Source organism: Aspergillus melleus, assembly GCF_016097325.1.
Source record: "Aspergillus melleus strain CBS 546.65 chromosome Unknown contig2, whole genome shotgun sequence".
NCBI classification, from domain to species: domain Eukaryota; kingdom Fungi; phylum Ascomycota; class Eurotiomycetes; order Eurotiales; family Aspergillaceae; genus Aspergillus; species Aspergillus melleus.
This window is the reverse complement of record NW_025763371.1, coordinates 3412895-3426925: the sequence shown is the minus strand read 5'-3', so window position 1 is coordinate 3426925 and position 14031 is coordinate 3412895. Positions and strand designations below refer to the sequence as shown.

The following is a 14031-nucleotide window of genomic DNA, read 5'->3' as shown; positions in this document are numbered from 1 at the left end:
AGTAGTATACCAGGGACTGGTAAGACAGTTAGCGATTGGGCCTTACAAATGTGTGAGCGGGCCAGTACGTACCAGAAGCGGCGAGCGGCTACTCGTCACATTCGTGCTAGGTTTATCCTGAGAGAATTCTAGGCGAAGGTGAGCGGGCAACGCCTGAACCCACTGATCCAGTTGGCCAGCAACCGAACGCATTTTGGACACGGGGATGTCGTAGCCACCATCAGACGGATACATATCTTCCAAGGCTTTGTTCAATACCCTCGAGGCAGCGAACAGGGCAATGGCACCGGACACACGGGTCGACTCTCCGGGCAGTGTCGGCAAAAAGCCCGTTTCCGTGACATTCTCGTCATCGATGTCCTCGGGGTACTCAGTGCGGATGTCGCCCTCGCGTAGAACGACGGGCAAACCGGTCAAGGCGGCAGTGAAACTATGGCTGAGTCAGAGAGTTACATTCACGCAGACGGACAAGGTGGGACAAACCGGTCGAGCACGTATTGACACCAGAACACCTTCTTGCGGGTCTCGGCCAAGAGGGGGTTCGCCGAGAAGCGTTTCTGGCTCTGATGGAGTCTCAGCTGATGGCAAATGCCAACAGAAAGACTCCGATAACGCAGAAGGCTAGTGTAGTCGCCCTTGGTCATGCAATAGATCTGGGCTAGAACAAAGCACTGCAGCGTTGGAATGGAGATATCGCTCGAAAGCAACTCCAAAGCGGGCGACCAATTGTCTTCAAAAAAGGCGGGATCCTGGTTGGTCCTCGACTGTCGTAGTGAGGTGTTAGCAATTCGTATCGTAAGCGCTCCGCGTGGGGGGGAGGGGGGGGGGGGCTCAATCTTACAATCGAAGCAAGAGCGGCAATGCCAAAGATCAAGTTCAACTGTGTCATGTCATGCTTGTTGCTCTGTAAGGATTCCGTATTCGATAGATACTGCTCGTAAGCTTTGAGGATGGTGGGCCTGTGCACTACCGGGTACAGAGGGGCCCATTCTTGGAAGAAGATGTTGATGAGTTGGTCGGACACCAAGCGAGGCGCAGTCTTGATCTCCTGATCGACACGAGAATGTGAGATAGGCGACGGCGAGGCCTTTAAGACACGGGTCGAGACGTTCGAGGGCAGTCGACCTTGTTCCATGAGTCTGTTGGTGAAGGTATCTAGACAGGGTGAGTGGTAATGCCTCAACGGCGGCAACGGCGACATCTTCCAACCCTAGGAGGGGAAGTAATACTTACCAGAGAAACCACGGGCACTGGAGACACCAGCACACTCCTCATCAGCCGTTTCCTCTGGCTGCGAGGACTGCGGCACCTGAATCAAATCCTCGGCGGGATTGGACGCATTGGTCTTAACCGGCACGGACGGCGACCGGGACTTCTGATGCGACGAGGAGAAGGAATGTATGCGGGACAGGACATCGATCTTCTCGTCCTTCTCGTCCAACAAGTTCTTCAAGTCCCGCACCTCGCTCTCCAGGGCTCTGACCCGCTCCTCCAACGATTCCGTGTATCCGCGGGGGAACGCTCGACGGCTGAGCTTGTCGCTGGTCTTGCACTCGAAGCCGACGTTGGCGCATTGTGTACAGCACGGTCGGACGCCGTCACAGCGAATCTTTTTGCTTCGGCAGCGGTCGCAGGCCTGGGCGATACGGCTCTGCGAGGTGCTGCCGACCTTGATAACTTTCATAGGTAGGATTCCGGGCATATTGGCGGGATGCTCTAACGCATCTGCCTCGGCAGGATGGGTGGTCGTGTCTAAATGTCCGGATCGGCGGGATGCTTGCCTTTTGCTTTCTGTGCGTTCTGTTGGCTCTCTGCGAGTGGCGGGTAGGGTACGTGAGCAGTGTAATATCGAAATCGAAAAAGTTGAAAATGTCCACCGGGTCTATAAGAATGAATTGTATAGATCGAGTTTGATGAGGCGTTGTAGGAAGTGAACAAGGAACACTGAATCGGACGAGAATAGAAGAGGGAGGAGTGTCGAGGAGAGAAAGGCCGGGGTGATCCAAGAGGCGGGCAAGTATGATGGTTCGGGTGGCGTGGATGTGGAGGAGAAGGAGGGAGGAGGAGGATGATGAACCGGAGAGAGGAGAGAGAGTAAGAAAGAGAGGCCAGCCAGACCGGGGAGAACCACAGAACTTTCAACTTTTCCATGTTGTACGCAGAGGGTATCGCGTATTGAGCGGGTGACGGCAGCCGGCTCGAAAAGGGGGGCGGTGGGGTTCTCCAGGTGGGGTCACCTGCCCGTCTGGACGCCAATCATGGCGCTTTGCTTACGATTCTGGCATTCGGCGCTGCCTCGTCCGTATTGCCCTTACCGTAAGGACGGTAAGGTACGCCTGCAGTACTCCTGCGCTCCCGGAGTCTCCTGGAGGTTTGTTGGACTCTCACGGGGTAACTACGGAGTACCATCTATAGATAACCATGAAGGCATCTTCCTCATACTCAAGCATACAAAACTCCTGGACAATGCTGCCCCTTCACTGTACTGCCTAACCGTACCTCGCACCGCAGGATGACGACTTGCGCAAACCGTCTCCCTACATACATCCAACTATTGCCCTTAGCATGGCCCATGAATGCAATCCTCTCGGCCTAGGCACCGAATCGTCATGGGTGCGATATCTCCTCCGTACCATTTCCTCCAACGACAGTCCCTCGACTGGGCCAGGGGGCGATGTCGGATCGTCCTCGACGGTCTTCTGTTCTTCACGAACATCCCAGGTTCCCGTCCGCTCGACACAGTATAGTATGGCGCAGTACACATAATGTATCGGGGCCCCGAATCCTGTCAACAGCCCAAACTACTCCGAATTCGGTGCGTATCGGACTATCGACAACCCAGTTGGTTCGTGATGGTCACAACTTGCGTTCCCCGGTTTGGAGGTGATCGTCCACTTTCGGAACCATTAAAGCTTTTTCCACATTTGTGCTCCCAGAGGTCCTTGGGACCTGGAGGACAAGTCAGTGAAAGTCAGTCACCCAAATGTGGATGAGAACGAAGATCTTTTCCAGCCTTTCCGACCCAATTGCCCCCCCTCTCTCCCGGTCTCTCTCGGTTTCCCCTCCTCCCCGCAATGGCGGGAGATCCTAACAAAGGTTGAAACTTGAAAGATAACGCGAGTGCATGCCAATGCCGCCGATTCGGCCAAGGGCATCTGCAAGATGCGTGAGTGTAAAACAGAAGCTGTCGCATCGAATCAAATATCGGTCCCTGGTTCTGCGGGATTTTCTGGGTTTTTTTTTATCTTTGCTTTTTTTCTTTCCCCTGCAAAAGTAATTAATTTGTCTGGTCGGTCTCAGACTAAAAGCGCCAGCGGGATCCCATCGGACAGGGAAGTCACGGCTCTCCGTCCACATTATTACGAGGCCCGAGTCTTGGCCGAATTTCTCCGCCACGAGGGAAGCCATTGTCCATAAACCATACTCCGTATCATTCTCTTGCCATTTCCCTTTTTCGACTGAAATCGGGTTTGATCGAGGCTTCGAGAGCCGAAAGTGTGTCGTGAATGGTCAACGTTCCCCCGGTCGTTCGCGGCTAGAAAATCGCGGGGGATCCGAGTTCCATCGTCCGATCCTGAGAAACGACCGTCGAGGGATTGGAGGACAAGATTCTTGGAAGTTGGTTGGCGTCGTCCGCGAGGTGGGGTTGAGAATCGCGCGGAGAGGGAGCCCTAGAATAACCATGATTGGGGGACCTATGAGATTGAGATCACTGCTCAGACATCCCGCCTCAAAGATAGGTTTGGTTCTTGGATGGTCTCGCAGTCTGGTTGAGGAAATGAGATGGTGAATTGAGGCCGAGAGTTGACCGAGAAAATGGCAGCTGTGGAGGTCAAAGTTTCCAGTCTTGAACGATTTGGGCTGACGGCTGCCGTCAACTGCCGAGGTTCTATTTCCAGATGGCCCCATCAATGTTCAACTGTTCAATAATGTTCCACCTCACGTATGCAGTGATACACCATGCAGAGCTTATCCAACACCCTTGACTTCTGCAATAGACACGGTTCGAATTTCAACACGTACATGGTCGCTAACTTCGTGGCCACCGTCGATTTATGGTTCCTGGTATTACCCCCCGTTACAGCCTGACTTCAATATGTTAAACCTAGCGCTGTCCAATCCTTGGTACTCACGTTACTCCCCGACCTCGTTCCGCAGTCGGCCCTTGCCACCCAGATCCAATTCCCCTGGTACTGAGATCCGGTCGAACCTTTCTTGCGAGTCGGAGAACGTCATCGCACCCCGACTGTCGGGTGTCGGTAGTCTACTCAAGGCCCTCAAGCGCGATCGCGACCCAATTCTTGGTCAATCCACGTTGTACCCCAACCGGAGAAGTCGATCCCACTTAGTCGCTCCGTGTGATTCGATGGAACCCAAGTCCCCACGCGTGGCTGGTCCAAAACTTTGATCGCCATTGAAGATCGGGTCGTCATGATTGTCCTAATATGTCATCTATCGACGGACGCCCTGAATGTAGAGTGCCATCACATTTTCAATGAATCATAATGCATTGGATGGCCACATCACGAGAAATCTTCTTCGACATCGCCTGACTGTTGACTGTTGAGGTAAGCGCTGACCGTCTCCGTGGTCATCAAATCGTCTCTCTACAAGGGTGGGTTAAGAATTAGCGTTCACGGGGTAAACCAAGAAACCATCCACAAGTCGGCATGAGATTGCTTACCTGTTTTGCGAGGTCCCCAATCGCCTTCTCCAACATCTTCGCTTCTAACCCTCGCAGTCTCATAACTGTATCAAACACGTCAGGCCTAAAGATTTCCCGCATACGCTCGTCTTGACTGATCTCCGCAATCATCCCTTGGGTCTGCTGAAGCGTAAAAAATTGGGTTTCCAGCCGATCCAGGATTGTCACGACGGCTCGCAGCTGGAATACATCCCATAGGGGATCCGTAGCTAAACAGTTTCTGAGATCCCCGGAGAGGTCCACTTCTTCACCTTTCCAACTAGCTCTCAGCTCTCGCCCGCCGTCATTGGTTTGCAGCACGTTAAAATCGAGTCCATCCTCCTCGTTGACGCAAGCCCACCAAACAAATGGGCTGTCCCAGCCGGTGCTCTGAGTTTCTGAACTTGCAGGAGGCGATAGTATCCGGACACCTGGCGCACCCTTGTAGAACGCCATCTTTGCCATCTTCAACGGGTCGTCATCGGGGATATCAAGATCGACGAAGACCTGATTGGCCGCCGTTCGTTCGGGGTTAAGAAATCCGTACGAAAAAACCATCTCCGATGCTGGTTTCTCGTTGCCATACCTTCAACCGTCGCCACGAGCATTAGCTGCTTCCGTCCCTGGTGATGCACGCGCACAGAATAAACCGAAGACTTACGATATGGTAACCTCATCGCCAGCATTCAACTTCTTGCCCCAACGCAACCGCAGAACGGCGTTCCCCTCAATATCTTCGTCATACAGCGCCTTCACCGCATCACCCGACGCATGATTTGCCATATCAACGCAGGGCACCATCGCGTGGCCACTGCTTGGTAGATCAACCATGCGCGAGCGGTACACGGCATCGACATACCGCCAGTCATCGAACGTAAATCTCCCGGTCTCCTCATCCCACCACAATTTCTCGCACCAGGATATACTCTCCGTGGACTTGCGCAGATGCTCAAATTCTTTCTCGAGGGAGATGACCTTCGCATCGACCGCCAGCCGGAGAGAAGTGCCCTGGAGCAGCTCTAGCTCTTCTTCCGTGTAGAACGTAGGCAGTGTGATTGATGGCGGCATGTACTTGACGTATTCGGACCACGGATTCGACACCCCGATCTTATGCGGCTCGGTCGTGAAGTCTGGACTTGAATGTGTGATTTGCATGATCAGGAAGATCAGGATTGCGCCGCGTGCGGTCTGCTTTCATCAGCTTGTTTAACCCTTCAATCAACTGAGATGTAAAATCCTCCCCTCTGTATTCAAGAGAGGCCCCGAAAACGCCAAAGGAAAGAAAAATATAAAAAAACCAAAGAACATACCCTATCAAACTCCCCCACCGCATCCAACACTTCCTTCAAATACCGATCTGTCTTCGCATGCGTCTCAACCATCTGAAGCGAAAGCACCATATCGGATGACACGCTCAGCAGAACATCCCCAGCATCCCCACCTCCCTCTTCAGATGCATTTACTCTCTCCTCCGTCGCGACAATCGCAGTCCCCTTGTCTGCGCCGTCGTCGTCGCCCGTCGGCGCGAGCTTCCGGAACGCGACGCCATTGGTCGTGATGCCGTTCAAGCGCGCCCAGGAGGGAAGGGTCTCGAGGGGGAGGTATTCGCGTTTCATGACGGGATGTTAGATTATCAGGATTTGCGTTGTCTGGGCTTCACAGTGCAATGTTTTATGTGTGTAGATGCTTGAAGAGCTCAGCTCAGCTCAGCTACTGAAGTGGTTGATTGCCCGGGGTCTGCATCACCCCCACCTTACTGTTATCGATAAGAGCTTAGCCGGTTACCCTAAGCCCTAGCTGTCTTTCCTGCTTGGGTGGGCAGTATTTGTTTCCGAGGGCGCGGTGTTTGAGAGCATGTACGGTGGATGTGCTCTATACTTACTTTGCAATAAACTACAAGGAACTCTAGTTTTGGCATCTAATCCCATGCTATGAGAATGTAAACTATGTTAGTCAATGAATCAATCTTCTTATCGATAAGCCGGACCCTAAGCCCTACTATCCCAATCCGGTAGAGCCGGACATTGCAGCATCGAGACGTCATAGCCACCAGCTACCAAAGTAACCAGCCATCAGGGATACATTGATGGCGAGCCAAAAGAAAAAACTGTAGTTCTCGATAACATACACCTCAAATAGTCTACATTGATTGCTCTTTTGCAAACAGATTCCATATTTCCTACACTTTCCGACGATAATTCTACTACTAGAGTTGTCTCGCTCTACACCAGAATCAACACATCAATCACTCAACATGCCTATCAATCCTCGCCTCCCGGCTATAACGTCACTGCTCCGAAACGCTCCCATCCCACGCGCCTCGCCTCCCTACGTCCTTTCGCTACGATCCGTCGGACAGAAGCGCTTCGAAGGCATATTGGCGCCGGAGTGGAAGGGAACGGGTGCGGAGGACCATGCGTCCCAGAGAACCAAGAAAGGAGATAACACCGATCCAACTACGGATTCGTCGGGCGCTGGGATGCAAGAGCGGGAGGAATCCGAGGGGGTTCGGAATGATGCGAAATCACAGGCCACGACGGAGAGGGGAGGATTGCAGCATGGAAAGCAGGCTAAGAAAGAGCATCCGAAGGCACCGGAGCCGATTATCGGGATGAATGATGAGAGGGCACAGGTATGTTATGGTGTTTCTCAACCCTTCTCTTTTCTTTGTCTGTCAATGAGGTCAATGGCTGACATGTTCTCATTATACAGAAGGGTCAGTGATTCTTGCTGTTTGGAAGGGGGGTTTTTTTTTGGTTCTCTTGGTTTTGAGTAACTGGGAAAATCATCTGAACATTTTTCTTTTTCTCTTTTGTATCGTTCATTACCAGACATTAGCTGTACAGAATTGTATCACTATCACAATGGTTTAACGGCCAGGCTTGAAGCTGAGGACCTATGGGAGAGAGAAAAGCGCGGTCAGCAATGGATCTTCAGAATAAACCAAGAATGTTACTACACATACATCGTGTTTCCCAACTTCAACAATGTCATCTTCCGAGACACGGACACCGCCAACTCCTTCGATGTAGGAAATTGGTACATCGCCCATAACCTTGTGAGCAACGTAGCCCACCGTGCTGTTCCTACTAGGGGTTAGCAAGACACATACAGCCAGAAGGATGTGGAGGGCTCACTTCTTGACAAGAACGCAATCTCGGAATACAGCGGATCCGGCACCGGACGAGAAGGTGGAAATGTTTCGGACGGGGAAGACGGGTACAAGTCCTAGCAGTTCCGCAGCTCGTGAGAGACATTGTACCACTCCGGTAGACCCGAATCGGTAAAGTACCATGTCCTTCATGTTCTCAACGCGGCTGGTTCATCGTTAGACACAGATGTCAAGAGGAATCGCAACAGGGTGTCGTACTTCTTCAACTTCTCATCCATCTCCTTCAATCCACCTCCATCGGCATCGCCCATATCTATAAGATCTTCTCGTGTATCTAGAAATTCACTTCCCTCCACATATTTGATGTAATTTTGCTTTGCGAGTCTTCGCAGGAAAACCTCTGAAATGGCGGAACAAAGAACGATGGACTGCGGATCTTGCATTTTGGCGATTTTGCTGATGTTCTGTCCCATTGCTGTTAGTAGCGATCCCAGCGAAGAACCACATGAGATAATCACGAACCTTGTCTGCGTCGGGGTGGTCGATTTTGTTCAAGGCAAACACCGTGGGGAACTTCTCGTCAATAAAAGCTTCCACCACTTTCTGGATCGTTTCGTCCGACCACTCCTCAAGAGGCTCCTTCAGCCCTATTCGGTCCAAGCACCTTCCCACAATCGCTGTCGTACTTCCGTAACCGGAGAATTGGTTCTGCAAGGTATCCACCGCCGTCGACTCTTGGGACAAGGTCAGTACATGTTATTAAGTCCGCAACGAGGACAGGGATACTCACTAATCGCCATATGTCTTCTCTTGATTGATCCCCTGCCGACAATCAGCATCTGATGATGATAAGCGACCCAGCATACGTACCATTTCTGCATCAGGTTTCCGAGAACCCATCGCACGATCTCCGAATGCAGCCATTCAATGTCTTGCGAAGGGTCATAACCTCGTGTCGCCTTTCCTATTATCCCAACCTATGTCAACCACGATCCTTGATATGCAACGCAGACAGGGTGCTACCAGACCTTCCGCATCTGTTGTTCCGCTAACATCCACCACATGAATCAATGCGTCTGCATGGCGCAGGTCATCCAAGAACTTATTTCCCAGTCCTCGACCTTGATGCGCACCCGGCACAAGACCAGCCACATCGAGAAGCTCAATCGGGACAGACCGCCGTCCCTCAAAACAGCCTCCGTAGTTCGGTTTGCACTTGTCCGAGACGTTGTATCGCTGGCAGGCGCATTCTATTTGAAGGTACCCAATGGCGCGCTGAGGGTCGATAGTGGTGAAGCTAAGATCGTCGCAGAGATGTTAGAGTGTTCTCGAAGGAAACATTGCGGAATGCAGTAGGAGTAGTAGTATGCTAGGAGTAGTAGTATGCAGAGCGCATATCTCGGCGTGGATTGAGACGGCGGTGCCACTCACGGGAAGTTTCCTAGATGCGGAATCCCATCGTTAGCATGCGTAGTGATTCCACTGTATGTGCAATTCAAATCCCTTACCAACTTTAGAAGAAGCATCGGTCAAACTGTTCAGCGTGGTCGATTTCCCGCTAGATGGCTAATGCCCCTCAGTTCAGTCAGCGGGCGTATCTTGCGCGGGGAGGGAGAGGGGAGACAGACCTTTCCAACCAACCCGATCAACGGATCCCTTGGCATTTTGTTATATCGGGATTTGAAAGTCTATATATGAAAAAGAAAGAATGGACAGCAGTCTATATGGGTCTAATTCAATCCAGTGTATCGCTGCGACAGCGGGGAAATGATTGTAAATTCTGCAGTCTGTGATAGGAAAGCGGTGTGCAGATACCGGTAGGAAGATCGCGAGATTGCCGGCACTCCGTTCGCATTCGGATCGCTCCTCTCCATCCTCAACTGTTCCCATTATCTATCTTTTTCGGCATAGTCTTCTGAATCGAGACATCCAAACCTAACCACTAGCCGCACCTCAACTAGGGAAACTCAGAACGGCCAATTCAACATACCTGCGGATCTAGAATGAAACCGCCGCAAAGAGCTGTCCAACAAGAGCTGAGGACGACCAAACCTGCCCCTTTCTAGCTGAACCATCTGTACAACATTCGAAAACGTTCTTCACCCGTTGGACCAATATGAGCAGATTGGACATATTACGCCTACCGAAAAAACCCCGCCAGAGTCGACCGGCGAAATCGATGCTGTGCAACCCGATAGGGTTTGCGAAGCCAAACTATACTCTGGGAACTATGACTGAGACATCTCAGACGAGCGTGGAGGGTCATAATGGTGACATTTGGGCCGTATAGCATAAGTTGTCCGGCGGGTTCGGGAACGTCACGATTCAAGACGTTGAAAAGGGATATTCGGCAATTTCGCGAGATGAATCTTCAACACGGAAATTTGGAGACTTGACGCTTGCTGCTGGTGGCACAATCTCAATAGACAAGTGTGAGGAACGCTGGAAAACGTAGAGAAGTATGGTTCCAAAGATCTCGGAGTCGCAACTAACGTCAGTGTGGACGCGTCTAAATCGCAAGATGTTATCCGCATGTGCTCAAATCCTAGATAAAGAGATCTGCTAAAGGACTTTCACCACAGTCACCACAGACTGAGGACCCAAACGACAATTCACAGGTTAATTATCTATATAATGCGTAATCTTATGAACGTATCCAAAACGCTAAACTCGCTGGGATAAGCATACAAATACCAACGCTGCACGATACGAGGCCTCCCATAATACATGGACGAAGGTAAGCGCTAGCCTTCAACGGCGCCTGGGGAGATAGCCAGAATGACGACTAGGGCCGCTATGATCAGGGCAGCGGCTACAAAAGCGATCAACGCGATACTGCCACGGCTAGCAGGAAATTTACCCCGGATGATCCAATACTGACTTTCAAAGTAGCGATGGAAACCAACCAGGAGAATCAATATCGCAACGCCAATGAATGTGGTTCCGAGAGGTTTACCAATACTGCGAAGACGTTCAGACGTAATAGTGGTGTGGACAGCGTTGGGGTCGTAGAATGGAGGCGACAGAAGTGGAGGGAGGCCATGCGACGAAACCTCGGCACTCGATGTGTTACCGTTAGTAGAGCTGTTCAGGCGGAACAACTGGGTCACCGCTATGCCAATAGATGCGAAAGCCAGTGATGTTCTCAGCCAGGCAAGGAATGTCCGTTCTACCAGTCATAAAATGGTTAATCAGAAAAGAATGCGAGCGGATCAGGGGTGTAAGAATCAAAAAAGGCGCACCTAATGCCAGATGATCACGAGCAACACTCCCCTTGTTTTCCAGTTCTAGACTCCCGTACCGGTCAGCGAACTGGCTATACCACGACGCCTTGGGCTCTGCCGATTCTGTCGGCTGAGCCTGTTGGTCGGCATCTCTGGCATCCCGTTGCGCCGAGTTCTTTCCAGTCGCATCGCCGGACCCCGAGTCCCGATTCCGCAGCCCGTCAGTGGAGTGATAGTTGCGTCTGGTCGAGTCGGAACTCCTCACGATGGGGGTAGATTCGTTGACAGCTTGTAGCGGGCCCTGATCAGGCGCCGCAGGGGCGTGTTTTTGGGAGCCGAAGGAAGGCATGCGTCTGGGTTCATTTCGAGACGAATGGGGGGATGATGATCGATGCGTGGGAGATGAAGCGTTGACCTCCCTGGCGTCCGGACGGATCAAATCAGAGTAGTCCATGATGGCGTGCTCGCACGATCGCAGGGGTCATACATGAATCGCGAAGGATGATTAGGTGGATTTCGGAAAACAAACCCCTACTTTTCCGGAGCGAAGGTGGAGATGAATTAAGGTAGAGATTAGAATCGATCCGTGGGACCCGTCAAAACATTTCCTCTACTAGAGTGACTTGACGTTAGAGGACGGAGAGACAGAGGAGACATAGTAATAAAACGACAAGGGCGCAGACTTCACTCTCTCTTTCTCAATGATGAGGGACTTTAAGTTGGCGTGACGGCAGCTGAACTCCGACTGTTCTTTTCTTTTTTCTGTTCTTTTCTTTAAGCAACACAACATCACGCGCCTGACTGGACGGCTCTCACGCTAACCCTTTGTGGCTATCCCGGTGTCGATCACATGATAATCACGATCCGGGAGCTAAGCCCGCTTGGGAAACAGCGGTATTCGGATCGGGAAGGCGGTCTAACCCGGGTCCCCTCCGAGTCATCTTATGTCATCACGGCCATCGTCAAGTGACGGCGAGGACGATGGAGAGTGACCGTCGTCGCTTGTCGTGTGAACAAGTCAACTGAGCCTTGTAAAATCACCCCCTTTGAGTTCAAGATGGCTTCTGAGGTGTCTGTGCCAAGTCAACCCCCCACCGGCAAGATCGACTTGTCGAAAAAGCTCTCGGAGCTTCGAGCGAGTAATCGCAAATCTCAATCGGCGCCGTCTAGAGAACCAGCCCCCGTCACCCCGCCTCTCACGAATCCGCCCGATCTATCATCCCATCAGTATGCACGACCGGTGCGTCGGATCCTATCGAAGCATGATCACGATCTTTTTCTCTCCTCGCCCACTTATACCCTAATTCTTGCTTTTATCTTCGGTCTTTCCGACTCCGTGCGTGGACGGGCCGCAACCGATCTCAACCGCCAAACACCCTCTCCCAATATCTTGAAGATCCAGTCGGTCGTGAATAGTGTCCACGCGCTCCTAGAACGACATCCCTCCATCGATCAGGGCGGCTCGAGATTCGGCAACCCCGCTTTCCGCGATCTGTTTGACGATGTGGCTGCGCAATGCGCCACCTGGCACCGGGATATCCTGGGAATGCAAGATGCGGCCGCCATCGAAGAAGCGTCAACATACCTGATTCACTCGCTGGGCTCGCGGGATCGACTAGATTACGGGTCCGGTCACGAGTTGAACTTCCTGATGTGGCTCTTGTGCCTTCGCCAGATGTCGATCTTCTCGAGACCAGACTTTCCCCTGATCGTCTTCCAAGTCTACGTCAACTACATGCATCTGATGCGCCAGGTGCAAGCCACATACTATCTCGAACCCGCCGGCTCCCACGGTGTCTGGGGCTTAGATGACTACCATTTCCTCCCTTTCCTGTTCGGCGCTTCGCAGCTCGTCGGCCACCCTTACATCACGCCCTTGGGAATCCACAACACGGCTATTCTCGACGAGGAAGGCGACCAGTACATTTATCTGGACCAGGTGCGATGGGTGGATAGCGTGAAAAACGTCAAGGGGCTGCGGTGGCATAGTCCGATGCTGGACGATATCTCGGGGGCCAAGAACTGGACCAAGATCGAAGGTGGCATGAAAAAGATGTTCGTCAAAGAGGTCCTGGGCAAGCTGCCCATTATGCAGCATTTCCTGTTCGGTAGCCTTTTGCCGGCCGCCGAGGGCATGGGAGAGATGACCGAGGACATGCTGGACGAACATGACCATGACCATGGCAATGATCACGCCCATGCTCAGCATACTGACCACTTTGGCGATTGCTGCGGCATCAAGGTACCCAGCTCGGTGGCGGCGGGCGAGGAGATGCGGAAACGCATCGGGGGGACGGGGTTGCGACCAATTCCATTTGACTAGATAACGTTGACTCTTATGATGCATGAATTGAATACGGGTTTAGTTGGTACATGATATATAATCATTTGTTACTTTGATATTCTACTTTTCTCTATTGACCATGTTCTTCCAGATACATCAAGGATAGTGCTGTGTCAACATTGGTCACTCAAAAATGACTCTGACATGACTACCAACTCCCTAGGCACTTATCGCTAATGAAAGCCAACCATACAATCCTTCAGCAAACAAATAACCTTAACACTCAGCAACCTTCTTGTCCTTCCGAGATTACCACATCTATGTCAAACCACCGGAAAGTATCATGCAGCTTCTGATGCAGATGGCCACGATGTCGGTAGTACCAAATGCACGACCAAACCAACTCGCTTGCTCTCATCCCATGAATAAAGATACCCCCCTCGAGAACTCGGCTAATATACTACAATCTACAAACTTGGAATCCCTTGACTCAATTTTTTCTTCTCATTTCCAATAGGCTCTCGACGTCTACTCACGTCAAGAGCCAGGTTTTTAAAATTTTTCAAACAGATCCTTAGACAAACCAACCTCGCAAGATCGGTCAATCCAAAGGCAAACAAACAAGAAGCACCCATTCCAAAGATACAAATCAACCTAGAAACAACAATCCCATTTGCCAGTTACGTGCTAAAGCAAGAACAGCACACAAAATGAAAGATTCTTCGTC

General features: G+C 51.6%; 7 protein-coding genes across 7 annotated transcripts; 2 read left to right on the top strand and 5 right to left on the bottom strand.

The window, feature by feature from the left end:
- Positions 1 to 42: 42 nt before the first annotated feature.
- On the bottom strand, positions 43 to 644 carry CAT8_2 (DNA-binding transcription factor cat8; the record flags this gene model as incomplete). Its single annotated transcript, XM_046085669.1, has 2 exons — positions 43 to 430; positions 484 to 644. The coding sequence occupies 2 exons, from the start codon at positions 642 to 644 to the stop codon at positions 43 to 45; spliced, it is 549 nt and encodes a 182-aa protein (XP_045941632.1).
- A 489-nt stretch (positions 645 to 1133) lies between these two features.
- Positions 1134 to 2107, bottom strand: CAT8_1 (DNA-binding transcription factor cat8). The gene has a single exon (XM_046085668.1). The coding sequence runs from the start codon at positions 1700 to 1702 to the stop codon at positions 1211 to 1213; it is 492 nt and encodes a 163-aa protein (XP_045941631.1). The 5' UTR covers positions 1703 to 2107; the 3' UTR covers positions 1134 to 1210.
- A 2416-nt stretch (positions 2108 to 4523) lies between these two features.
- Positions 4524 to 6300, bottom strand: LDX57_004019 (SET domain-containing protein; the record flags this gene model as incomplete). Its single annotated transcript, XM_046085667.1, has 4 exons — positions 4524 to 4607; positions 4685 to 5270; positions 5346 to 5872; positions 5995 to 6300. The coding sequence occupies 4 exons, from the start codon at positions 6298 to 6300 to the stop codon at positions 4524 to 4526; spliced, it is 1503 nt and encodes a 500-aa protein (XP_045941630.1).
- A 638-nt stretch (positions 6301 to 6938) lies between these two features.
- On the top strand, positions 6939 to 7408 carry LDX57_004018 (uncharacterized protein; the record flags this gene model as incomplete). The annotated part of the gene is made up of 2 exons (XM_046085666.1): positions 6939 to 7316; positions 7397 to 7408. 2 exons carry the CDS (start codon positions 6939 to 6941, stop codon positions 7406 to 7408), a joined length of 390 nt encoding a protein of 129 aa, XP_045941629.1.
- Positions 7409 to 7553: 145 nt separating this feature from the next.
- Positions 7554 to 8677, bottom strand: LDX57_004017 (uncharacterized protein; the record flags this gene model as incomplete). Its single annotated transcript, XM_046085665.1, has 7 exons — positions 7554 to 7580; positions 7650 to 7770; positions 7822 to 8001; positions 8055 to 8260; positions 8319 to 8530; positions 8587 to 8618; positions 8667 to 8677. 7 exons carry the CDS (start codon positions 8675 to 8677, stop codon positions 7554 to 7556), a joined length of 789 nt encoding a protein of 262 aa, XP_045941628.1.
- Positions 8678 to 10871: 2194 nt separating this feature from the next.
- Positions 10872 to 11474, bottom strand: LDX57_004016 (uncharacterized protein; the record flags this gene model as incomplete). Its single annotated transcript, XM_046085664.1, has 1 exon — positions 10872 to 11474. The coding sequence occupies one exon, from the start codon at positions 11472 to 11474 to the stop codon at positions 10872 to 10874; it is 603 nt and encodes a 200-aa protein (XP_045941627.1).
- Positions 11475 to 12077: 603 nt separating this feature from the next.
- RRD2 (serine/threonine-protein phosphatase 2A activator) lies at positions 12078 to 13343 on the top strand (the record flags this gene model as incomplete). The annotated part of the gene is made up of 1 exon (XM_046085663.1): positions 12078 to 13343. One exon carries the CDS (start codon positions 12078 to 12080, stop codon positions 13341 to 13343), a length of 1266 nt encoding a protein of 421 aa, XP_045941626.1.
- Between the last annotated feature and the right edge of the window lie 688 nt (positions 13344 to 14031).

Excerpts from the sequence above, each read along its gene's own strand:
- CAT8_1 (XM_046085668.1), bottom strand. The coding sequence starts at position 1,702 with ATGCCCGGAATCCTACCTATGAAAGTTATCAAGGTCGGCAGCACCTCG.